Source organism: Pelobates fuscus, chromosome 1 (genome assembly GCF_036172605.1).
Source record: "Pelobates fuscus isolate aPelFus1 chromosome 1, aPelFus1.pri, whole genome shotgun sequence".
Classification (NCBI taxonomy): domain Eukaryota; kingdom Metazoa; phylum Chordata; class Amphibia; order Anura; family Pelobatidae; genus Pelobates; species Pelobates fuscus.
The window spans coordinates 116,404,912-116,431,521 of NC_086317.1; the positions used below are offsets into that span (position 1 = coordinate 116,404,912).

General features: G+C 40.0%; 1 protein-coding gene across 1 annotated transcript in view; it reads right to left on the reverse strand.

The window, feature by feature from the left end:
• LOC134588638 (granulocyte-macrophage colony-stimulating factor receptor subunit alpha-like) overlaps positions 1 to 9,582 on the reverse strand; it is a 62,230-nt gene extending 52,648 nt beyond the window's left edge. Inside the window, exons 1-2 of the mRNA XM_063444285.1 lie at positions 9,516 to 9,582; positions 9,085 to 9,279 (exon numbers count right to left, since the gene is read on the reverse strand). Coding sequence (XP_063300355.1) covers positions 9,085 to 9,091 — 7 coding nt within the window. The 5' untranslated portion in view covers positions 9,092 to 9,279; positions 9,516 to 9,582. The remainder of the gene's footprint in view (positions 1 to 9,084; positions 9,280 to 9,515) is intronic.
• Between the last annotated feature and the right edge of the window lie 17,028 nt (positions 9,583 to 26,610).

The window sequence follows — 26,610 nt, forward strand, 5'->3', positions numbered from 1 at the left end:
GGGACGTACAGGTGTGGCCACTGTAAGGCATGTGAATATATTACACCCTCCAAGACTGTCCAGTCAACACAGTCCAACATCACCATAGCCATTAATGCACTGGTGAATTGCAGCACCACCCGGGTTGTCTATCTTATAACATGCAGCTGTGGTGCACAATACATCGGAAAAACATTCCAGCAATTCCGTAGGAGAATTTTACAGCACATCAATTCAATAGCAAACACCATCACCCCTACACCCGTGGCTAGACACATTACCAATTTTCATGATGGCAAACCAGACAATCTAAGATTTCAGGCAATAGAGAAATTGTTGCCCAATCCCAGAAAAGGAGATTTTAATCGGATCCTGTTACAAAAAGAATCTAAGTGGATATATCTCTTTAAGACGTTGGCCCCATCGGGATTGAATGAAGAATTCAATTATACCGCATTCATTCACCGATGACAAGCACTGTCAACAATTTTATTTTTCATCTACCAGCACTTTGTTGCACTATCACTACTTTTGACATTCGTTATTAATCGTTCTAACTCACACCAACAACGACAGGTCTAACTTGTTTGATAGACCACTAACTATAGCATTAACATGCACTATCTTTTTGTCACAATGCGACCCATCCCTTATTATAATTGAAGGGCTAGCAGTGGTCAATAAATATTACTGTTGGGCTAAGGGGCAGACCCTAACCCTTTTCCCCTGTCAGCACCACTCTTGGGTCGTGGAATGCTTCGTGATCAGACATACAGATCACGATCCTTTCGTTGGCTAGCGCTATACCTTTAATTTTGGATGCGCCCAGCCTCCGTAGTGACTCACTATCGCTGATGACATCACATCTTTGGTCGATCCAATGATGACTCTTGGCGGGGCATTTAAACTCACCCTCTCTGGAGAGCCGGTTCCCCCTGATGAGCCTGTCTCTGGCGAAACGCGCGTCGGGGCTCGATGTTTGGTCCTGTGCAACTTACTTTAAGTTGATTTTGGTGCTATCATGCACAGAGACATTGCACTTACCTTTGCTCTGCCCAGGACCTTTGGACCTCTCCGCTTGTAATCTTGTAACATCAGATTAACAGTTCTACTCAGCACGTTAGCAAGCTTTCTACTCTCACGGCTAGGTGCCCTTGAAGGCACAGATTAGGTTATTCATTTGTTTGGAGACTGTATTGTAGCACGTTAGTAAGCTGATTACCCTCATTGCTAGGTGCCCACGAAGGCACAGATTAGGGCAAAAGCCTGTATACTCTATCTTAGAACGTTAGTGGGCTAATTACTTCACTGCCAGGTGCCCTTGAAGGCACAGCTCAGGGCACTTATTAGCAACAGATTATCATATATATATATCTTTCCTTATACTAGGTGCCCATGAAGGCACAGTTCAGGATTACTGCTAATTAACGTACAGGTTTGCTATTACAGCTAGCCACTAACTATTATACAGCATTGCCACTATAGTGCTTACTTTGACTATATACCCCCCTGCATACTTATTGGGACCCTGGTGTACTCTGTACATACGCTGTGGTATTCCCTAGGGGGTTGATAACCTGACAACCAGTGTGACTATACCAAGTCTTATATACCTAACATTAGCTGCTTATTTATCATTACTATTTTGTGGCTCTACCCTCCCGCATACCCATTGGGGTCCCTGCTGCACGTTATTGCTACACAGGGAAATTACCTGGGAGGTTGTTAGCCCTTGCAGCCATTGATACTAGCTACGGTACAACCTTATCGATACTCTAGCGAAGTGCTCACCAAGGCACATACCAGCCATACAAGCTATATTTACTATGGGAATTGTTTAGACCGTTAACATACTCTTCTCATATAAGCTACGTGCTGTTTGTTGAGCTGTATCATACTATATACCCACTGGGACCCTGTTCCATACACATACTCCTTAACACAGGGGTATTCCCAAGGGCGATATTAGCTCATGTTTTTATATATATGTGTGTCCTTTTTGATTGTTCACTGTCTTTCCGTTTATGCACACCCAGCAATTGTAGTCATAGCCATCTCGCCTGCCCCAATTATCCATTATTGAGGCAGTAGTACATAGCTACTTTTGTTAGTCTTTGGTGTGTGTGTTTTTATCTCAATTTATTAAAGTATATTTATTTTCTCGATATCTTTCGCTATTTAGGGACAGTCCCCCTTTTCCTTTTTGTTTGCATTCTTTACGTAGGGTTATCCCCTGTACTGTCCTATTAGTATACAATTGACGACTAATGGGCTTTTTTCTTACTTAATTGTCCAAATACCTAATACCCGTGTAACAGTTCAAAGGGTAAAAAACCTGTGGGTTCATGTGGTACCTCTTTATACATGCCAGGAAAGTTTCCCAATCTGGGTAGAGTCTATGAATGGGCTAATAATGTTCTTGAGTGTCTCATTAAAATGTTTGCAGAACCCATTAGTCAGGGGAAGGTAAGGGACTGCCTGTATTGCTTGAACGCCACACAGTTCCCACATCTGCTGCAGCAGTTCTGACACAAGCTGAGTGCTTCTGGTGGACATGATCTCACAAGGAATTCCTACTCATGTAAAAATGTTTACTAGCGCATACATAACTTTCCTGTCAGATAGACTAGATATTGCTACTGTTTTTGGTTATCAGGTAGCATATTCTACCATGGGTAGTATATACCTTTTCCCTGTGTAGCTAGGTTTGGCAAGAGCCAATCGAGATAAGTATGTAATGAACTAAATCTAAAACAATAGAAAAACGGGCAGCTTCACAACACTATCGAGCGACTTAAAATAGGACAATATAAAAGGTATAGAGTGTGTGAGTGCTCTAAATTGTATAAAAAATATTTTAATATATATAAGCAATCTAAACAGGAACAATAAATATCAACTCAAAAGTAATAAATACATTAAAAGATTATCCCACACCTGTATGGAAGCATATACAATAAAATACCAACTCTCAGAGATGAAATAACAAATGAGTAGTCCCAGTCTAAAAAAGCCCACTGTAAAGTGAAATCACAATCCCTGAAAAACACTAGCCACATGCAAAGTAGGGCAGATCTGCTAAATGTTGTAGTTGCAAAAAAGCTGCACCTCACGAGTGTACAAGCGCATAACACTCACATACAAGATAAGAAATTCAAAGGTGTGCTGTGTCTTTGAGACAATAAGTGCAGTATACCAATAATGCTAATGCAATAATGTGCAAAGTGTAATAATACAACAAAGTGCTATAATTTACTGTGCAAAAACAGTGTAAAGTGCAAGGCCCTCAACCCCTCTGTTCCTGTGTGTCCAACTTGTCTGGTTACAACTACATGTCTGTTCGTCCACCCATTGTAATGCGCTGCAGAATTTGTGGGCGCTATATAAATAATAACATAACATATAGTATGTAGTAATATGGGAAATGGCACAAGAGAGACCATAAAGTACCAATAAAAATAAAACACTATAAGTGGTAGAAGGTAGCATACATATTGGAACAATAAATACAACTTTGACAGATGGATGGAAATAAACATACACAATAATAGAAGATCAACACATTGATCTGCATTTAAACCCATTGGGACTAAAGAATTCCCAATGGGAACTTCATGTATAGGTTTACCTGTTACCTTATTTCCACTTTGGAACTCTTTATTTTCATAACCTAGTTATCCTTACCTGTAATTTCAGTTGTTCAGATCTGTTTGCTCTCTCTTTCCTATAATTTCAATTATCGGATATACTGTTTATTCTATAATGTCATGACCTTTAGCAGGTCAGGTAGGAGACGATTGCCAGGGTTAACATCAGGATCTTTATTGCTGGATTTGGGCATTATAGAATAAACAGTATATGCAATAATTGAAAGTCGGAGCGCGTATCTCCAGCGTTATGCTTCTACTCCCCCGATCATATGATGTCGGGGTCTTCGGATCATGCCATCACACTATGACCTTCTGAGTATGTGAGAGGTGTGGGGGGACCTTTACCTGGATAAGTCTTGGCCCAGGAGCGTAGTAGTTCACTGTAGGGTCGGGTCTCCATCGCCTGTGTGCTTTCCGAGGCTTCCATCTCTTCACGAGCCGCACCGCCACATGGTTTCTCCTGGCGGGCCGCGGTCTATAGGCTGTGCGTCTCGGGCTAGGCTAACCGTCAGGGGCAGCAGCAAGTCATGCTGTGCGTTGCTGGATTCTGAGCCAGAATTGTGCCGACCCAGGGCCTTTGTGAGTCATTTCTCCCAGGAGTCTGGAAGCTTCCCACAGGCCGCCGCCATGTCCGGGCATACTGCTTCCGACTGTCCGCAGATTAAGCTCAAGAGAATAGCTACGAGGGCTTACAAATCGGTATTGGTTGTGTCCAGTTAGAGAAAACAACGTGTGTCCGGTAAATCAGGCTTATTTTTTGTTAAGATTCGTCTGGTCAGCTCTGCAGTCAGGCTCCGCCCCCAGTGTTCAGCTATTTTTAATTTTAAACACCTTGTGGTCATATCGACATATTGAAGAGTACAAGGTCACTTGTCATTCTTGGTATTGTATGTAATGAAGTTATTTATTTTATGCTCCTTTGTGTATTGTTTAATTTAAATTTGATATCATGAGATTTATCTGCATTTTTGCAGGCGATACAAGTCTTACATTTGAAAATGCCTTGCTTTTCCAAAAATGTTTTATTATAGTACTCTGTTCTTTAGCATAATTCACAGTTAAAAATAATTTTAAGTTAGGAGCTCCTCTAAAGACGATTTTTGTTTTGTTGTTTGGATATAATGTCATTTTGAAACTATCTTCTTTTAGTATGTTTATTAATAATGCTTTTCATTTTCTTACTTTTATTAGTGTAATCTAGAGTTACAAGGAGTTTTTTGTCTTGTTTGTATTTTATGAGCATGTTCTAAATTAAGATGTCTAGATTATTAGCAGTTTATTTTTATGTTTTTAAATAGCAGCTTGTTCTTTAAATGTGCTTGGACCTGTACAATTCTATTTTTTTTATTTATTTATTTTTCAAAACGAAAAATTTTATTGAATCATTTTCAGTTTTTTTTACAATAACAGAACAAAATTAAAAAAATAAAATAAAAAGAAGAGAAAGGGGTGGAAAAATATTCATTTATATCAGGGGTGGGCAATCTGCGGCCCTCCAGATGTTTTGGACTACATCTCCCTTGATGCTTTGCTAGCATTATGACCCTAAGAGCATTATGGGAGATGTAGTCCAACACATCTGGAGGGCCGCATATTGCCCACCCCTGATCTAGATTAAAACAGTCACATTTGAATTGTCTGGTAAGCATAAATACTAAACAATAATGCATTTAGTACAGGAAATATCAAAATAAATAAACAAAATTAAATTTTAGTCTCTGTTACTACCATGTGAAATAGTTGCACATGTTAAACAATGGGAGAGTTTTAAAAAAAATAATAATAGAAAAAATATATATATATTTACATTGTCTGTATAAATGAGAAGATCTAAAAAGTTGATGGAATTTTTACTAGAATTTGAACTTTTGTACCTCTGTTTTATCCTTTAAAAAAACTTAAATGCAGATTTAGGCCATTCAAAATATAAAAATAACTCCTTAATATATCTTGGGTAGAGGATACGGTTTTCAACCCAGCTATGTCCACTCCAAACGGCAGAATCTTCCCATTCCACCATAAAAAGATTGGCTTAACTGGGAGGGAATCTGATACACATGGCCGAGTCTGATTTTTGTATGTAAAAAGTATCATAAAACCAAAAATAATTATTGGTTAAATTAATCGTACGCAGTTATAATGACTATAATCAAATTTATCTGTAGTGTGGGAATATTTCCATATTCTCAAGTGTGTTTCTTATTGATTTAAGTGGTCATGAGGTATGATTGTATATAATTGTATATCACATTTCACTAATATATAATCTATTTTCCATTCAATATTTTACAGAATTTGGATAAGGCTCGTACAAAGGGTTGGAGTACGCCGCTGTATTTTTTTATTTTATTTTCATTCTCCTCATATAGTAAACGTTTTGAAAAATACTAAGATACAAAGACTTTACAAGTGTCTAATATTATATTTGTGACGTTCTCTGTAAGGCGCAACCTGATGTTTCAGTGTTACATTTTCTGTTAGGGCTTAGAGGGAGTGGCCATATAATCCAATGAAGTACAGGCTTACAACAGCTGATTTATAGCAGCTTTTATTAGGTCACATGACACACAAATCGCATTTCGCATGAGGCCTCTCCTAAGCTTTGTGAGACTGAATAAAAGCTGCTACAAATGTGCTGTTGTGTGCTTGAACTTCATTGGACTATATTGTGATTCTGGAAGCCTGTGTTGCAGCGAGTTAAAGTGAGCACAAACCAGTGCTTAACATAGGGATGTGTGGTCCTTTCCTCTTATGTGCCTGATGAAATTTATGCTTGTTTTGCCTAGTAATAACTATGCCAACTAATATTGCCCCTTCTAATAAGGGCATTACTCAGGATTCTCACATTTCAAGCTTCAGTTTGGTGGGAAAGTTAAGGAAACCATAGACTTTATTAATCAACACTGACAATGTAATTCAATGAACAAACACAACTATTGCCTACATGCTTGAGCTCTGGGACTGGATATAGCGCATCTGACCACACTAGTAGAAGAGAATCTATGTGCTGCACACATCGAAAAAAAAGCGGTATAAACACAAATATGAGGCATGTGCATGGGGAACATTTTCGGTTCGGTTCGGCATTCCGAAATTCAGAATTTTCGCAATTCGGGACTTCGGCAATTCGGCACTTCAACACTTCGGAACTTCGGCAACTTCAGGAACTTCGGCACTTCAGCACTTCAGAACTTCGGCACTTCGGCAGTTCGACACTTCTGAAATTCAGCAACTTTGGAACTTTGGCACTTCAGCACTTCAGCACTTCGGAACTTCGGAACTTCGGCAACTTCGGAACTTCGGAATTTTGGGACTTCTTTTGCAGCTGCTTAGTAGATAACTCCCTAATTCCCACGGTATTAGGGAGTTATCTACCAAAAGGCTGAAAGACCTAAATTGGTCTTTCAGCCAAATTTACTAATACTAAGTAAAATTTACTTAGTATTAGTAAATTGTGCCCCTACTCACAATATCGCGAGTAGGGGCATGTATATTAAACAGTGAGCAGCCTGTGGCTGCTCACTGTTAAGAAAAAATAAAAAAAAGGGTCCCCCCTCCCTGAGCGGCAGTGGGGGCCCTCAATAAAAATTGGGGGGGGGACCTAACGTCCTCCCCCTGGCCCCCACCCCTGAGCGGTGGGTGGGGGCCCTTAACAAGAATAAGGGGGGGACCAAATGTCCTCCCCCTGGCCCCCACCCCTGAGCGACAGGTGGGGGCCCTAAATACAAATGGGGTGACCTAATGTCCTCCCCCCTGGCCCCCACCCCTGAGCGGCGGGTGGGGGCCCTAAATACAAATGGGGGGGACCAAATGTCCTCCCCCTGGCCCCCACCCCTGAGCGGCGGGTGGGGGCCCTAAATACAAATGGGGGGGACCTATTGTCCTCCCCCCTGGCCCCCACCCCTAAACGGTGGGTGGGGGCCCTAAACAAGAATAAAGGGGGGGACCTAATGTCCTCCCACCTAGCCCCACCCCTAAGAGGTGGGTGGGGGCCCTAAAGGAAAATTTAACCCCCCTCCCCCACAGGTAACAACGGTCCCCAAACCCCTAGTCACCCCCTCCCCAAAAAAATTAACTCCTACCTACCCCCCTCACCCTAAAAATAATGAGGGGGGACCATTTAACTAAGTATCTGTAAAAATAAAAATAAACTTACCATTCGATGTTTTCTTTCTTCTAAAATCTTCTTTTTTCAGCCCTAAAAAAGGCTAAATAAATATCCATAATAACAGACGCAATAAAAAAAAACGAGCGAAAAAAAAAAAATCCATCTTCACCCTGCGAGGGCTCCGCGCAGACTGAGCTCTGCAGGGCGGGGGAAGGCTTATAAAGCCTTGCCCCGCCCTGCAATTAGGCTCAGAGCACTCTGATTGGTGGGTTTAAGCCATCCAATCAGAGTGCTCTGACAGGTAAATGAAGAGACTGACAGGTAAGTGCTCTGTGTCATTTTACACAGCGTGGGAAAGTTCTTTGGAATTTTCCCACGCTGTGTAATTTGACTCATAACACTCTGATTGGTTACTTAATACTAACCACTGCATACCAGGAACACCCCACAAGCCGATGTTTAGGAGATGCTCTGACCCAGTCATCTAGCCATCCCTCAGATCTTTTTTGATGCCTATTTTTCCTACTTCTAACAAATTAAATTCAGGAACTGACTGTTCACTTGCTACCTAATAAACCCCACCCATTGACATGAGCAATTGTAACAATATAGTAATTCACTTCACATGTCAGCCCTTTAACATGCATGAAAACTTTAGCTCACAGATAATCTCACACACACAGACAAGAAGCCCACTGACAAAAAATGCATCTGGCTATCTCATTGACATACACGCTCACTGGTACACACAGAGACACAAACACTCTATAAAAGGTTCACTGATAGGGATTGCAAAGCAGGGGTATGGGGGGAGGTAGGGCATATGGACTGTAGTGTATGAATTAGGGGACTGTAGCTAAAAATATTTATAGATAAGATTTTCAAATGGTTTAATAGTCTTACAAATATTTTTATATTTTGATATTTTTTATATGAACCAACTAACTTAGTCAAAAGCTTAATTTTGAGAAGTTTCATAGAATATGTAAATAGTCATAAATGAATAAAGATGTACAGTACCCAGGCAAATATTAGAAGTGTATCTGGCAATCTCATTGACATACAAGCTCACTGGCACACACAGAGACACAAGCACACTACAAAAAAGTTCACTAATAGGGGTTGCAAAGTATGGGGGGGGGGAGGGAGCACGGGGTTGTAGTGTAGGGAATAGGGGACTGTAACTAAAACATTTTTTGAAATAAGCATTTCAAATAATGTAATATTTTTATTATACAACATATATTTATTATTTTTATATAAACCAACTAGCTCAGTCAAAGGCATATGTGTGAGAAGTTTCAAACAAGTTGTAAACAGTCATAAATAAATTAAGATATACAGTACCTTGCATTTTGGAGATCAGGCAGATGTTAGGAGTGTGGCTGAAATTCAAAGCATTGGAACTGTCAAAGTAGTCAGATGTCTACGCAGTTAACTGTGCTACAAACTCACAAAACTTTTGTAGCAAGCACTTTAGCACCTCGGCAACAGGAAACAAGTCTTTCACAATTTCCATTTGCTTTTCCTTTAGCCTCCAGCCTATTTAATAGAAAATTTAGAATAAAAAAAACTACTGAAGCAGCATTTTTCCAAAATTTGAATAATAGGAAATGAAAAGTAATGGCTGTCTTCCAGCCTTAATGTTTTAACAGGTCACTCTAAGGTTAAAAATAAAGTAATTTATTTTTAAACTGGGTGTGTTCCATTATTATGTTAGAATTATGCCCCACACATTTTTATAATAAAAAATGCAAAAGAAAAACAAATAATCTTACCTCCAATACAGCATTGGGACAGTTACGTCACAGTAGCCACTCCAATTTCTGTGAGATCATTAGCATTAGCATTAGCATTTTGACTTACAGATGACGCATATCAATTTCTGCTATTAGGCAATCAGATTCTTCTTATAGTCAAGTTCTAAATCCTATGTGCCTCTATGACAGTGTATTGTGCTGTAAAGACTGTCAATTTTTTTAAGGTCTTAACGAGAAGTGCCTCAAGAGGTTGTAAGTCTGAAAGGCACTAGAGGCATGTTCTCTGGCATATGTAAACATTGTTAATCAGACAAGGCAACAGTTTACATTGCTAGTAAAAAGGACAACATCAATGTACCCGAATCAGTATATTAATATGTAGTGGTTTTGGTGCTTTCAGTGTCCCTTTAAGGATTGATGATATCCGATGCAGGCATTAAAGAACATAAAGAAACTACAACACAGCAGTCACTGAAAGGGTAAAACAGACAGATACATTGCCTGAATATTATGCTTCAATAGATTGCCACTAATTATGATGCAATTAAAAATGCAAACTATTGATGAAATGTGTGACTAGTTGCTTTCTTATACTTGAACAGTTTTTTTTTTTTTTTCACTGACTAATTGTTCCGTGGAAGCAGATTAGCATCTTATCTTTAAGCAAATTTCTTAGAAACCACTGCATGATGATTTACTGGCAGTGGAGCTTGCACAAAACATTTCAGGACTATTATTACTTAAATGGTTCTCTGAGGGATAGAAAGCATGTATACTATTCACTTTTATAGCTTCAAACTCTTGGCATGTTTATGTTGCAGTTTATAACACATTATCATTTGTAATTTGAATTGTTAAAAGGGAATTGTGGGGCACACTTAGCACATGCATTTCTCTCTTTATATATTACACAGATTAAGGAAAAGGGCACACGCAAAAAATATAGCTTTACATTTTACAAGGCAACTCAAATTTACTTACTTTAGCAAACATATAGCCATATTGTGTTAAGCCCAACACTACATCACAGTATCCCAATATCAGAGGTCCTACACTAATTTTATCATGGGAGATAAACATGCTAACTGCAAAACTTACTGTTTAAACACGTTTTGCAGTAAGACTCTTCTAAAATGTATGCTTTCCTGCGGTCACATCCAGAGGTGCATCTCGAGTGGAGGAGTTTAACCCCTTCAGGACCGGACTGTTTTGGCCATGTTGTACGTTAAGGACCAGGGCTCTTTCAACACTTTTTTTTTACTTTTACTTGAAAAATATTTTACTCATCTACAAAAGCTGATGAAATAAACTGCTAAATAGATTCAACATTTTGTCCTGAGTTTAAAAACACCCAGTGTTTACAGCTTTTTTGCAAGTTATAGGGTTATAAGTACAAGTAGGATATTGCGGTTTCAAAATATCAAAATTTGTCAATAGTGACATTGTAACAGTATTATTTGTCATAAATCTCTGAAAAAAAAAACACATGTACATATTTTTTTTTTAAAGTACACAACCCAGGGTATTCATCTAAGGATATTTTGACACTTTCTATGCAGCCATTTTACCACCAGTCTTTGCCAAACATCGCATAGGTAGTTTATTTTTTCACATACATTGCAATTCAGGTATAAATTCACAGATCCTGTTATGTGTTGCTGCCAAAAAAACACTAATATGTGTTCAGCAACATCTCCCGAGTACAGTGATACCACCCATGCATAGGCTTGTCAGGTTGTTAGGGGGTTAAAAGGCCACATTTGGCAGGTGCGCATATCCGTTTTACAACTTGGGATTTTGACATGTAGTCAATCTGCGCTTATGTACTATTTGGGAATTTTTTTAAGCCAGCCAATGTATTTTACCCCCATCAAACCATATATTTTTGAAAAGTAGACAACCCAGGGTATTTCAAATGGTGGTATTTTAACACTTTTCATGCACGGAATTAACCAATAGCCTTTGTCAAACCTTTGGGTAGTAATTTTGTTTGTGTTTTTTCACACACATTGTACTTTCGGCATGAATTTACAGATCCTGTTATGTGTCACTGCCAAACAACACCCCAATATGTTTTCAGCAACATCTCCTGAGTACAGTGATACCACCCATGCATAGGCTTGTCAGGTTGTTTGAGGGCTAAAAGGCCACATTTGGCAGGTGCGCATATCCGTTTTACAACTTGGGATTTTGACATGTAGTCAATCTGCGCACATGTCCTATTTGGACCAATGTATCTTACCCCCATCAAACCGTATATTTTTTAAAAGTAGACAACCCATGATATTTTAAATGGTGGTATTTTAACGCTTTCCATGCACTAATTCTACCACCAGCCTTTGTCAAACTTTTGGGTAGTAATTTGTTTTGTGTTTTTTTACACACACATAGTACTTTAGGCATGAATTAACAGATGTATCACTGCCCAACAACACCCCAATATGTTTTCAGCAACATCTCCTGAGTACAGTGATATCACACATTCATAGGTTTCCTAGGTTTTTTTCGTGCTAAAAGGCCACGATCTAGACTTGTACATGTCAGTTTTTCAACTTGAAGATAGGCTTAGCCTATCTTCAGTTTGGCATATTTTTGCATCCCCCAGTTAATGTTAACATCATGAAAGTTTATATTTTTATAAAGTAGACATTCCCCCAACCATTGTGCTAAACAAATTTCAGAGAACGTGCATAGTGGTAATTTTTGAATTCTGCTTTTTATGCACACGTCATCTGGTTTTGGCCAGCCAGTTATATGTTACTGCCAGAAAACTTTTTAACCAAATGTGCAGGTATCAAATGCACCTTTAGCAGCATTCTCTAAACTAACTCCAGCAAAAATAATCTAACTGGAGATTTGGGGGAAGGATACTGACTAGCAGAAATTTGTTGCTTTCAAAATAAACAAAAAAGTTAAAAATCAGGAACAAGTATTATAAAAATGTATGTTCTGTGTGGTAGAGCTTAAAACATGTTCCAATACACAATCCAGGTTTTGTAGGGCAACCGGGACAGTGAAAAGGGGTGTCTGTCCTTTTCCCTATTATATAACAGACCCGGCAACGTTTCTGGTGATTTTGTTTTTTGCAGTTGGCGGTATCTTAAAAATAAAATGTCTGGACTCCTCTGGCACCGTTGTTGGAACTTGACCATCTCCATAAATTATTGTGGAAATCAGCTTGAGCTGAAATTGGAGAAAGGTGGCTTGTCCTGGATTCATTTTTTTAAAGAGTAAAAATTAATTGTTTGTTGCTACTTGCATCGGGTAGATAGCTACCTTTTTATGCCAGGCTTTTGTCTTTCTTAAGATAAGATATGGCTGCATCAGCTGATCAGCCAAATCAACACCCCCCATGTGCCTGTTATAAGCCCTGATGCAAACAGGTTTGGCCTGTACTCTGTCTCGGACAGTGACGTCTGACATGCTTTCATCATGGATGGTGGTTAGCATGTGAACATTCCTGTCCTTAAATTTTATTGCAAGCACTTCAGTTTTCCCCAGAGCTTTGCATTCACCTTTTTTTTTTATTTGGCCTCTATGAGAGGTCTGGGGAAATCCTTGTGAGCAGCTTGAAAAGTTCCGGTTTCCTTGCCGTGGCTGGGAAGGTGATGCCCCTACGGCGCAGTTCAGCCGAGATCCTGGGGATAGTCCAGGATCTCAGTGACCCTGGCGTGGAGGGTTCTTGAAACGCGGTGGGGGTGCTAGTGCCTAGTGGGTGTGCTGGGGGGGTAATGATTCTTCACCTATGTTGGTCTCCTGGGACATATTGCAAAATAAAAAACAACAATGTCTGCTTAACATATCCCCGGTAAACTTTGCAGAACTAGCTTTCTAACTGCCAAAGCGAAAAATTATCTACCCTGTGACAGGTGAGGCCCTGCTAGTTGCCAAGCAGCAGGAGAGAGGCTCTATCTATCTACCGAGCCGTGGGGCTCGAGCCACTAACATGGTGGCGGGGTGTTGGTTACCATATTCCATATTCCATATTTGTTACCATATTCCCGAAGGAATTCCCATGGGTAGTAGCAGAAGGAAATAAAAGGAGGAAGTTGAACAAAATGTATCTGTGACTAAGCCCGAGACCAACAGAACAGTGGACATAGAATAAGATCGTATACTATCAGATAGTGAAAGTTTAGATAAGATCGTATAATGGATTGGTTGAGTAATGCCATGGTCTAACGAGGCAAGGCGGGAATTGAGGCATGTTGTAGAGAGAGAAACTTGAATTTTAAGTACCTTGCTGGAAAGCAGGAGCAAATAAACGAGCAGGCAATACAGGCCTAGAGGGTAATTGACCCTCGGGACACCTGAAATTAAGGTATAGCATGTAAGCCAACAATTGGTTATCCTTATAAATACCTGATGAAAAGCATAGAAAAAAGACATACATAAGCCATGAAAGTAAAACCCCCTCTAAGTGTTTGTACGTCATGACAAAACATAATAATTTTAATAAAGACTATGTATTTCTAATGAAAGTTAAAAAAATTAGAACACCTTATAACTACGAAGAATAACATAGAAAGTAGAATAATTACCAAGTTCCTGACTTGTGAAAAAATCCTATATTGTAGGTTACCTATAATGTTTCTTAACCTAATTGTCTTAATACCCAAACTTGTCTTTGAAATATTTAGGGAGAAAACACTTCCGAATGACAGTCCGCCAGATTAAACACAACTATTGTAATTACCGAAATTCTTATGTAACAATATCCCTTCCAAACGAAACTGAAATGCATTAATGTAACAGGACTAAGCATGACAAGCATGAAATAGGAACAAATTAGCAAGGTATACTTAAAGATAGCTATTAGACGAATGGACCATGATCAGTGAATGTAATACAAAAAAACTGGAATCGTACGCATGATTTTTTTTCGAACACATGTAGGGAGAGTAACCCTGTGAAATTCCCGAACGGCGGGAATAGCCCAAACGCGGCTATCCTTGCCTGTTACCTGAAGATCCATTTGTGTCGTTTGAGTGAGAGGCAATTCATTTGAAATTTCATGTGAAAACCCTGTGAACAGCGCAGTGATGAACTCCGAAGAAGCTGAAACAGGCGGGAGCTTCAAACGGAGGCCGGGACCGAAAGTGCAGGTCACTGAGGAAATGGGTGAACTGATCGCCACGGCAAAGGCAAGAAGGGGGATTTAGGGTTTTATAGGAACGCTAACTCCTCCCACAAATACAGACCTGTGTCCTTTAAACATATATATATATATATATATATATATACACAACATACAAATTACACAATGCAGCGCACTCGCTTATTCACTAAACAATGATTTCAATTTCTTACAGATTATAATAGTTTTATTTAAAAACCTCACCTAGGCAAAAAATAATGGGGGTTTAGTTACATTATATGCTGTTATGAGATTAATCCACTTACATGGGAAATACTTCCTTACTGGGACTCTCTGCAAGTCAAGACTAAATATGATCCTGGAATGAGGCACATGTAATAGGGAGGGGTGGAAAATCAAGGAGTTGGCTTGGAGAATATATACATAAAAGGGCAAAAAGACAAAATCAAAATAAATACACAAACAAAAATGGTTTACACTCCATGGAGGAACACTGGTTCTGAGCAATACCACTTCCCCCACAATACGGCAGTTGTGGTGACTTAACCACATAGTAATAGTCTTACTATGATCTTTTCACATATATTAGGTTTAAAGCAGTTCGAGGTTCACTATACAAACCTCATGGCCACTCTACAATTGGTGTTCCTGAACACTAGGGAACTCAAAACTCCTGAGAAATGCGCTATAGCTTTACCTCACATACCTGTCTCTTGCCCTCTCCTAAAGGGCAGCCCACCTTATTTAATTGCAAATTCCTGTCCTAATGTGTTTTACACCCCACCTCCTATAGAATGTAAGCTCGATTGAGCAGGGTCCTCTTCAACCTATTGTTACTGTAAGTTTATTTGTAATTGTCCTATTTATAGTTAAATCCCCTCTCATAATATTGTAAAGCGCTACGGAATCTGTTGGCGCCATATAAATGGCAATAATAATAATAATAATAATAATAATAATAATAATAATAATAATAAGCTGAATTCCACAGACTGAAAGCACAAGTGGTTTACATACAGGAAATACATGTCAGCAACAATAGGGCCCATACTTTTAAAATCCATAGGTAGCCAGTAGGTTACTTCAGCAATTAAATAGAATCCAAATCAAGGGGTGTGGCCATACTCTTCGCTGCCACCTTACCTTTCACCTACAAGGCCCACGTCTCTGATGACACAGGCATATATATTGGTCAAGGAGATGGTTGGAAATAGTATGATAAATTTTGCCAACGTATATCTCCCCAATAGAAAACAAAACTATGCACTGAGGAAAATTCTACGTAAGCTCGAGCAGTTTTCAGAGGGAATTGTAATTTTGGCAGGCGACTTTAATGTAACATTAGACAGTGCATTGGATTCCTCCTCCACTTCCCACACATATTTGACTCATACTCGCAAACACCTCAGGTCACTGCTAGACCAAGCATAACTAAGATGATATCTGGTGCATCTTAAACCCCACCACCCGAGATTAGTCCTTCTAGTCACCTCCCACAGGCTCCTACACCAGAATCTACATGTTCTTCCTACCTCGCAGATTCATTAACCTAGTCCAAACCTGCTCTTACAGACCTATAACCTTGTCCTTGTCATGTGCCCTTGTCTCTTGCCATTTCCATCCACTCTCTCCCGACAACGACTTTCCAATGAAAACCAAGTTACAGAAGCCATAACTCAATACTTCACACATAACTCCACACCAGACGTTCCCGACCCTACCATTTGGGAGGCTCACAAATGTGTCATGAGAAGCCAGATTATCAAAATAGCCTCAGCACACAAAAAAGCAAGAATATCTAAAACAAACACCTTAATAGCTGAAATAAGATCCTTGGAGGACAGACATAAATCTAGTCCAGATTTCCAGGTATATAGTTCTCTCACTAAGAAAAGATCCAAATTACAAATACTCCTTGGGCTACAGGCCAATAGTAAACTCTTGTCCATGAAGGGAATTTATTACGCCCAGGGAGATCGACAACTTTCATCCCTTCCATTAAAACAAGCTCAGGAAACACTTCCCACCTCATGTTAGGCATCCTTCACACGTTCCAAGACTTTTACAACAATCTGTACAACCTAAGGAACACCCCGCCCTCAAGCACTGACATCTAAGCCTTTCTTAACCCTTGATTCACACAAACTATACCTGCCAATGTCCAGACAGCACTAGATGAACCGATTGCAATTAGCAAATTTAAACAAGCCACCTAGGCCCAAGCCCTGGTTAAAAGCCTGGGCCCAGATGTTTTTTCAGCTAAATACTTTAAAGCATTTTAGGACACATTGGCCGCACCATTCACAAGCGTTTTCAACTTGTTGACAGTATCAGCACAACTGCCCCCTTTAGCGCTAGAGGCCACCATAGCCCTCATACCCAAGCCAGGAAAAGACCTTGCAATCTGTGGCAGCTACCGCCCTATCTCCCTCATCAATATTGACCTCAAACTATTTACCAAAATCCTAGCAACCCGCCTACACCCTCTACTTCCGAGGCTGGTCCACCCTGACCAAGCCGGATTCATACCGGGATTGGAGGCAAAACATAATACCAAGAAACTCATTTATCTAATACACCTCTCCAAATCCTTTTGGGTCCCGAGTGCACTGTTGGCAATCGACGCCGAAAAGGTGTTCAACAGGGTGGACTGGTCCCTGCTATTCGCGACCTTAGTGGCGATTGGCTTTGGGCCATCTTTAAAATTGTAAAATTGGATAAAAGCCCTATACTTCTCTCCCACTGCCAGAATCCGCATGGTCAGTTGTCCCCCCCAGTAACAATAAGTAATGGAACAAGGCGTGCCCCTTTCACCTCTCCTTTTTGTCCTGGTTTGGGAGCCCTTCCTACAGGGCATCCAAGATAACCCACACATACAAGGATGTCAAACAGCAGGATCCAAATACAAGCTTTTGCCGATGACCTCCTTATTACTCAACCACACACTTCCTACAAGAAATCTCCCTTTATAATAAGGTTTCTAACTTTTCTAACTTTCAGGCCAACCTGACAAAATGTGAGCTTCTATCACTAACTGTACCCCCCACCTATGAAACAAATCCTCAAGAATGTGTTCCCTTTCTCATGGGACGAAAACGCAATCAAATAAGTCCTTTTGTTACAGCAGGAAAACCGTTCCTGTTGTTCCTGCAGTTCCTGCAGGCACTCAGGGGACGGCAAAAAATACCACCCACAAATGCCCCCCATGTTCCCCCTGTCATGGGGGGGCCCAAGAGGTAGCCTGATGGCCACCTGATGGACCCCCCCGGCGGGTGTATGTGTGTGTCTGTGAGTGTATGTGTGTCTGTGTGTGAGTGTGTGTGTCTGTGAGTGTGTGTGTCTGTAAGTGTATGTGTGTCTGAGTGTGTGTGTGCATTAATATATGCATACAAGTGTATATTATTATTATTTTTTTTGGGGGGGGGGATCTTGGGTGAGTTCCCACACTTTATTCCCCAGGACTTGACCCCTGACTACCACCCTGACGTTTACTTGGGTCTGGTATACACCTGCGCATTGGTATTGCATAGGGGATCATTACGCTCCAATACTTGTCTTATTTGACATGTTACACAATGTATTGCACCGTTATGTATGTAAAACCAACATCTGATCTATGACTCACCAAGCCTACATGTATGTCTTAACCGTATTAAATATCTTATATAAGATTGATTTATAATTGTCTGTATTGTTGCATACATTCTTAATAAAAAAAAGGGGGGCACTGACACACACATATACACACAGAGGAAACTGACACACACACATTTACACAGAAGACACTGATACACACATTTACACACAGAGGACACTTACACACATATATACACACACACACATTTACACATAGAGGAAACTGTCACACACACATTTACACACAGAGGACACTGATACACACACACTCACTGAGAGACACACTAATTGATGCACACATTAACTAACAGAAGCACACACTCACTGATTTGACACAGATTGACAGACACACAAACAGTGACTGACATAAACACACATATTCTCTCACACACACAAATTATATATATATATATATATATATATATATATATATATATATATATATCCACCAAACTTCCCTACCTTTAGGAGAGTTGGGATGGAGCCTTCCCCTGAGGTTTAGTTGGTATCCTTTCCCAGTGGGCCAGTGGGGATCCTTTCCCTGTGGTACAGTGTGGGGCTTGTGTAATCTCCATACTCTTCCAGCACTGCTCTCTCACATTCTGTTTAGGGATGCTGGGGCTGGATTGATGTCCTAAACCATCTCACGCAGAGCGTGCAAGAGAGCAGTGCTGGAAGATTACATTTCCCTCACTGCCTCTGCCTGCATGCACCCCCTGCTGGCCACCTCTTGGGGTGCTAAGGTGGACAACTGGCCACCTCTAGGCGCACCACCTGCCTTTGGTGCACATATCCTTGGGGTACGTGCACCATGGGTTAAGAAACTAGGCTCTAGTCCGAGCAGGAGTAAATTAAATATTTAATAATTTTGGAGAAACATTAAAATTACTTTTTAAACATATTACATATGTCATATACATATATATATATATATATATATATACATATATTATAACATATCAAAATACTAGAAAAGCTACAATTTCTGGGGAAATTGTGTGAAGTGTTCTTGCCTCCATCAGTAGTTTACAACTGGAGTGGGCGGAGTAACTGTTATCATTTATATAGCACATTTAATTGCAACGTTGTTGCACAGTTACATTAAAACATACATTTATAAAAACATTAGCAGGTGTACAAAAGGCTTTGTCTATGACATCACTTGCTGCTGCAGCCTGGCACAGGTCAGAGTATTTTTGCGGTTGCCATCTTCAAACGGTCGTATTTTAAAAACTATAAATCCTACAGCGAAGAGCTTGATATTGTGAGAATCACAAGACCCAGACCTACATTTTGATGCATAGTATGTCTCTGCAATATTAACAATGCAGGCACAGTTGCAGTTTAGAAATTGGTGTGAGTTGTAAACAAATGGTCATATTAGGAAAACTATCAGGACTATGGCTTAGCCGTGGACATTTTTAGTGGCAGCAGGGATAGCTGAACGTTTTGATATAAGATTTGTGTAGGTGGGCCTGAAAATGAGGGAGTTGTGGCAGTTTAGAAATCATGTCCTGATTTTTCAGCTTTTGCCAGCTCCCACTCTAGCTTTGCCTTTCATTCCTATGGGACAAATTTCGCCACAAGAACGACGATATTCCGTGAACCATTCGGTGAAACGTTCCACAAAGTAATAGCAATCCGATCGGGAACAATCTGCACGTTTTGGTAAATTTTTGTCTATATAGTGTAAAAACTGTGGGAGGAGTTAGGGTGGCAAATTTGGCTATAATAATATATATGTGAGATAACAGTAAGTGGTCTTGCTATGCAAGAACACTTAATTATACATTTTTAACATTGGTCATAATATTAAATCAATTTAAAAGTGTATCTACAAATATTACCGTAAATCATTTGGAAAGCTTTTCCAACAATATTAAATTGAGGTCATGGTCAGAAAAAAAATAATGGATTTTCTTTCTCAAGGCAAATTGTAACAGCTATATATTGGTAAACTAGTCTCACACTAGGATAAATTACAAAATGCCTGCCAATCTACCACTTAAAGTTGATTTAAGTAGCTGCTGACTAGATACAACATAAAAGGCTAAACCTAGTCTCACACAAGTATTAATGAGCCAGGCAAGGTAACATTATTTTTTTTTCCTATCACCATACTCTCCAAAGAAAGAATTACTTTCCTCTAAACAGTTAACAAAAAATTACTTTTAACAACTGTCTCATACCATGATCAATGACAAAATTCCTGCTAATCTCCTACACAGAGCTGGCACAACCATAAGGTAGCACAAGCCTATGGCTGCATTTGCCCTTAAGGCACAATTTCTGGGTGACCGGCAGGAGGGGATGCACACAGCGCCTCACCCCCCCTCCTGCCAGTCACTTCATGTAGTATGGCTTAATGGGCCATGGTGGATTATCTTCTCTTTCCTCTACCAGTCTGACAGGAAGCTGCTCACTGAGTGCACAGAATAGGTTCCTGTCACCTTGTCACACTGGGTAGAGGATACAGAAAATCCTCTACCACAGTCCACACAGCCATGCTACATAGAGGTAAACTATTAGGGACATCGCAAGGGGAGGGAGGAAAGGTAATGGGTAGTGATGTCCCGAACAGTTCGCTGGCGAATAGTTCCTGGCGAACATAGCTTGTTCGCGTTCGCCACGGATGGCGAACATATGTGATGTTCGGTCTGCCCCTATTCGTCATCATTGAGTAAACTTTGACCCTGTACCTCACAGTCAGCAGACACATTCCAGCCAATCAGCAGCAGACCCTCCCTCCCAGACCCTCCCACCTCCTAGACAGCATACAATTTAGATTAATTCAGAAGCTGCATTCTTTTTTTTGTGTGTTATATTTGAGCATGCTAGGCTGAACGTGCATATATCATGGCTAGTTGCACTGAGGGTATGAGTATATAGCAGTACATTGTTGTGAAAGATGGCTGTCATGTTTAGGGTGTAGCTTGCACGTTATCAACTGTGTATTTATATCAGCAGCTCCACCACTAGTTATAAATCAAGTGTGAGTCGCCCCATGAGATGAGACTAGTGAATAATATAATACATTAACGGTTAAGGTAAAGGCATGTAAGGAACTACGACAATAAACTCTTTAGAAGGTGAAATAATGACATGTTTAAACGCTTGCTACTTTACGATTAGTTAATGTGCAGAAAGCAGTTCATGTGATCAAAGGCATGGTGTGGAGGATCGGCTATAGTGGGACATGCTTGGCAGGCTGCTGTTTACTGCTTGTGCTCATCCGATCCCTTGTGGGCACCAGGTGCAGACCCTGGGAGTCCCTGATACCTGGAACAACAAAGGCAAGTCTCTGGCTGAGTGCCGGGTTCGCGGCTTGAGGTGGTGGAAGCTTGTTTTGTTGGGTGGTCGGATCTGTCCCGGTGGTGCTTCACGTCTGGTGCGGGATTGTGGTGGCTTAAGGTGGAGGCGAATGCTTGACGTGGGGCAGGCTCTGCATTTCTGTTTGTGCCTCCGTTCCCGTCTTCGACGCCTTTTGCGTTGGTGGATTTTAATGGGGACTGCTTCGCTTAGCTGTGGTGGAGCTTGTTGGGGCTGTGGTGGAGCTTTTGTTAGCGCAGGACTCACCTAAGAGGTTTTGCCTTGACATGACAGGTGTGCTTACACTTGAATGACAACTGGAGTAATACTAAAAACCTTCAGTTATTTAAATTTGCATAAGTGATTTGGTATAGTGCGCTAGAAACTTTTATTTTTTTATTGTATGTATTGGGGCTGATGGGAACTATAGTTATTGCTGCTGCCTGAGTAGTGGGAGCTTGAACACATGGGGTTTATAGGCAATATAACTAGTAAAAACACAGAAATTAGCTGTGTGCTTAAACTCAAAATATTATTAGAGAGTTGCAATGACTATTATAAATACCTTCAATGCATACACAAAGTAAACTGAAAAAATTACCAACACACTATCCCAAAACAAAATGTACACGTAAAGGAATACTAAAGAATGATAACAACTACAGACAGCACTCATTGGCTGAGAGGACATAGCTGACACTCAGCCAATGAGCTTGCCCTTAGCGAAACTATTCTTGAACAGTTTGATTACTTACTCTGGATGGGTATCAGGCACACCTGGCAGCATAACCAGTAGAGTGTGTTTTAGTGGTTGTGATACTTAGGTTTTTAGTACAGCTAGAATAAAATGAAAATTGAAGTTTACTTGCCTATGCCAAGTTGAAACTTTTAGGTGACTCCTATGCTAACAATTCACCTTAAAGGTTGATGTTTTTTTTTTAAATCTTATATTCATATGCTAGCTATTCCGTGTTTAAAATAATGGGCTTTTTTTAAACAAAAAGGAATGTGGTAGTCAACATTTGCTAGTTAACAGGTTACACATTTAAAATATTCCCAATTATTCTGGAACTAACACGGAATTGTGATTTTGGTTCACTTTTGCAGATTAATTTGTTGCAGAAAAGGCACACAAAATACATCATTAAATGTCATTGGGCAAGAGGAGACATTTCTGCTCACTTGTCGGGAACATATTAATTACATGACACAGGCCCCATTAGAAACATATATACAATATCTTTGCTCTGTTTAATATTAACATTTTATCTCCAATTTTATCTTTACTTCTAACTTAATTTACAACGCAAACATTAAATGAAAATATATATATATATATACCCTCAAAATCAAACTTAACAAAGCACAGAAAACATTGGAAATATTAAAAACGTCAATGGCACTATTAACCATCCTTTTGAATCTCCTAAACTATACATCATAATAGAAAAAAAAAAATCCACTAATCAGTAATTGATTTATGAAAATATACTTACACGTTACATGTTAATCAGAAGGATCCAATAAAGTTGTAGAAGGAACTGTTCAGCTTCAAAAAGAATCAAATACTGTAGTGGCTGTTTTTATGAAGCCATAAGGAAAGCATTTCCTATTAGACAGTGTGTCTTGTCTGCTAGCTACACAAGTCTATTTCTTCTTAAAGTTGCAATATTCATATTTAAATGATGACTGTTTTTTTCTAAAAATAAAAATGATCTTTAGCTTCTCTGAAGCAAAATCCCCAGATTTAGATTACTTGGAAAGATTACATTTGTACTAGAAGGGGGTGTTCTGTTTATTCAGAGTAACGCCTTGCTAGTTTTTATTTTATTTTATTTTTTTAGAATTGACTTCACTGTATATGAATTTTCAGTGGTAGGTTGCTAAGTGAACAGCAACATTTATGATAAAGTAGACTTTTATAAGAGATAAACTTAACTCTGGTAAATAAATAGCAGTTAGTTCTTCCACTTATATGGGACAATTACTTTTCAATTATGAAAGACAGATCTTCTAATAAAAGGATATAAAAAAATTAGCTGAAATGAAATATTTTCTCAAGTTGACTTTTCACCAAAAAGCATTTTTAATGCAGTGAAAACACATAAATCAAATGAACTAATTTAAAAAAAAGTCAATGTTTTGTGAATTAAAGTGCATATAAAAAAATATGTTGAGTAACATTTGTCATACTAACTAAAAGGGATATTATAGTCACCAGAACAACTTCAGCTTAATGTAGTTGTTCTGGTGTGTATAGTATGCCCCTGCAGGCTTTTTAATGTAACATTTCAATGGATCTCTATGAGGATATGCTGATTCATACAGTGTGGTGTTTTGCCACACATGTGCAATTGCCTTCAAATGCTTTCCTATGGAAAAACATTGGATTGGCTGAGATTGTCAATTTTGCTGATCTCAGCTAAGGAGGTGGAGCAGGGATGGGGTCTTCCACAACAGACCCACCCAGCGCTGGAAAAAAAGGTATGTTTTAACTCTTTAAAGGGACATAAGGGGGGACAGTAATCTAAAATGTGATTATATAACACTATAGTGTCAGGAATACATGTTTGTATTCCTGACACTATAGTGTTCATTTAACAAAGAAAAGTCCATTGACTGTCATCGGTTCATCTTATTGCAGAGCTTATGCAACAAGTAGACTGCTGTCAGCTTTTGTCAAAGGTTTTTTTTTTTAATATATAAGACAAAAACTGGAGTAATGCCCAGCACCCAAAGCAGGATCCTCATCTTTTAACATAGTAATGAGGAAACCATGCTTCCTCCTCATCCATTTAAGTTTTTATATGGTGTGACTCAGATAATGACAAACAAAATATAGAGGATATGGCTGACTGTCTATAGAAAAAACTAAACAGTACAATTGTGTAATACAGCAAAAATAAAATGATTATGCGCCCAATTAAATTGCACTCACAAGATGGAGAAATGTAAAATCTGCTTTATTGTGCAAGTATAAAAAGTGAAATAAAATACAAGCAAGATCCTACACATTTCACCTTGCAAAAGACTTCCTTAGGGACCAATAAAAAATGAATACAAATGTAAAAACAATCCTGCAATAAGGATAAAAGCAGCATGTAACCCTCCCCCTGAGTCCTTCTTTATATATGGTCTTCCTCCTGTTTCATTGGTAATCCAGAGGGTGTTTTCAGTGATGTCCAGCTGTTTTGAGAAGTCCGAAATTGAATATCCCATGTATGCGATGATTGTGTGACGTCACATCTGGTGCACCACTTCCGGAAGTCGCGTCTGGATGACATTTGCGTTCCTATAGGCAGCCTTCATCCTTTCCACCTTTAATTAAGTGCCCTGAGGCAAGTGGTGCCCTGAGAGATTCAGAACACTGGGGTATAAGACAATTTAAAAAGAGCAAGGAATACATCAGCACTCCTTCTTAGTGGAAACACGTTTCCTTTATATGAACCTTACACAATATCAATGCTGCCCCTTTTTTCTCTGCTGAATAGACTCAGGCTCCTAGTGAGCTTCACCATTATGTTGATTCACGGAGGGGCTTTGGGGGGAGGAAAATAAACAAATGGAGGAAAATGAGACACATGGGGGGGCTGGGGTGAAATGATCCAAATGAAGGGGGTTGGGGAACGAAACACATAGAGGGGCTGGGTGGGAATGAGACACATTGAGGGACTGATGGAGGGAATGAGACACATGGAGGAGCTGGGAGGAAGGGAATGAGACACATAGGGAGGCTGGAGGAAATGAGACACATGGAGGGGCTGGGTGGAGGGAAAGAGACGCATGGGGGGGAGGGAATGTGACAAATGGAAGGGCTGTGGAGAATGAGACACATAGGGGGGTGCACAGGGCAATTTTCACACCAGGGCCTGGTGGTTTCCAGTTACACCTATGGTGGAGGCTACTTCTTGGCTGGGCACCTAAATGGAATAAAAACTTTTCATTCTGGCTGGGCACCTAAATGGAATAATGACTTTATTCATGGATGGCAACCGTGGTCATAAACACAGATACAAAGTATAATGCAATAGTGCAGCCTAGAATGATGCAGCTGAAGCATGACTTTTTAAGATCTGCATTTTGGGTATATCTGGTATATAATTTCATATAGCTGCACACAAGAAACATCAGAGACAATACATTTCTTTGACATATTTAATTATTGCTCATTAGTGTTGTCGCGAACCCGAAATTTTCGGTTCGCGAACGGCGAACGCGAACTTCCGCAAATGTTCGCAAACCGACGAACCGCGCGAACCGCCATTGACTTCAATGGGCAGGCGAATTTTAAAACCAACAGGGACTCTTTCTGGCCACAATAGTGATGGAAAAGTTGTTTCAAGGGGACTAACACCTGGACTGTGGCATGCCAGAGGGGGATCCATGGCAAAACTCCCATGGAAAATTGCACAGTTGATGCAGAGTCTGCTTTTAATCCATAAAGGGCAGAAATCACCTAACATTGACACCTGTCCTCAAAGCCCAGCCCTGATACACACTGACACAGAGCAGAATAGAGACTGTTCCCCCTACATAGGGTCACTTGGCAGATATGGATTGACACCTGTCCTCAAAACCCCTGATACACACTGACACAGAGCAGAATAGGGACTGTTCCCCCTACATAGGGTCACTTGGCAGATATGGATTGACACCTATCCTAATGATCCCTGATACAAACTGACACAGAGCAGAATAGAGACTGTTCCCCCTACATAGGGTCACTTGGCAGATATGGATTGACACCTGTCCTCAAAACCCCTGATACACACTGACACAGAGCAGAATAGGGACTGTTCCCCCTACATAGGGTCACTTGGCAGATATGGATTGACACCTATCCTAATGATCCCTGATACACACTGACACAGAGCAGAATAGAGACTGTTCCCCCTACATAGGGTCACTTGGCAGATATGGATTGACACCTGTCCTCAAAACCCCTGATACACACTGACACAGAGCAGAATAGAGACTGTTCACCATCCACAGAGACCATGATACACACTGACACAGAGCAGAATAGAGACTGTTCCCCCTACATAGGGTCACTTGGCAGATATGGATTGA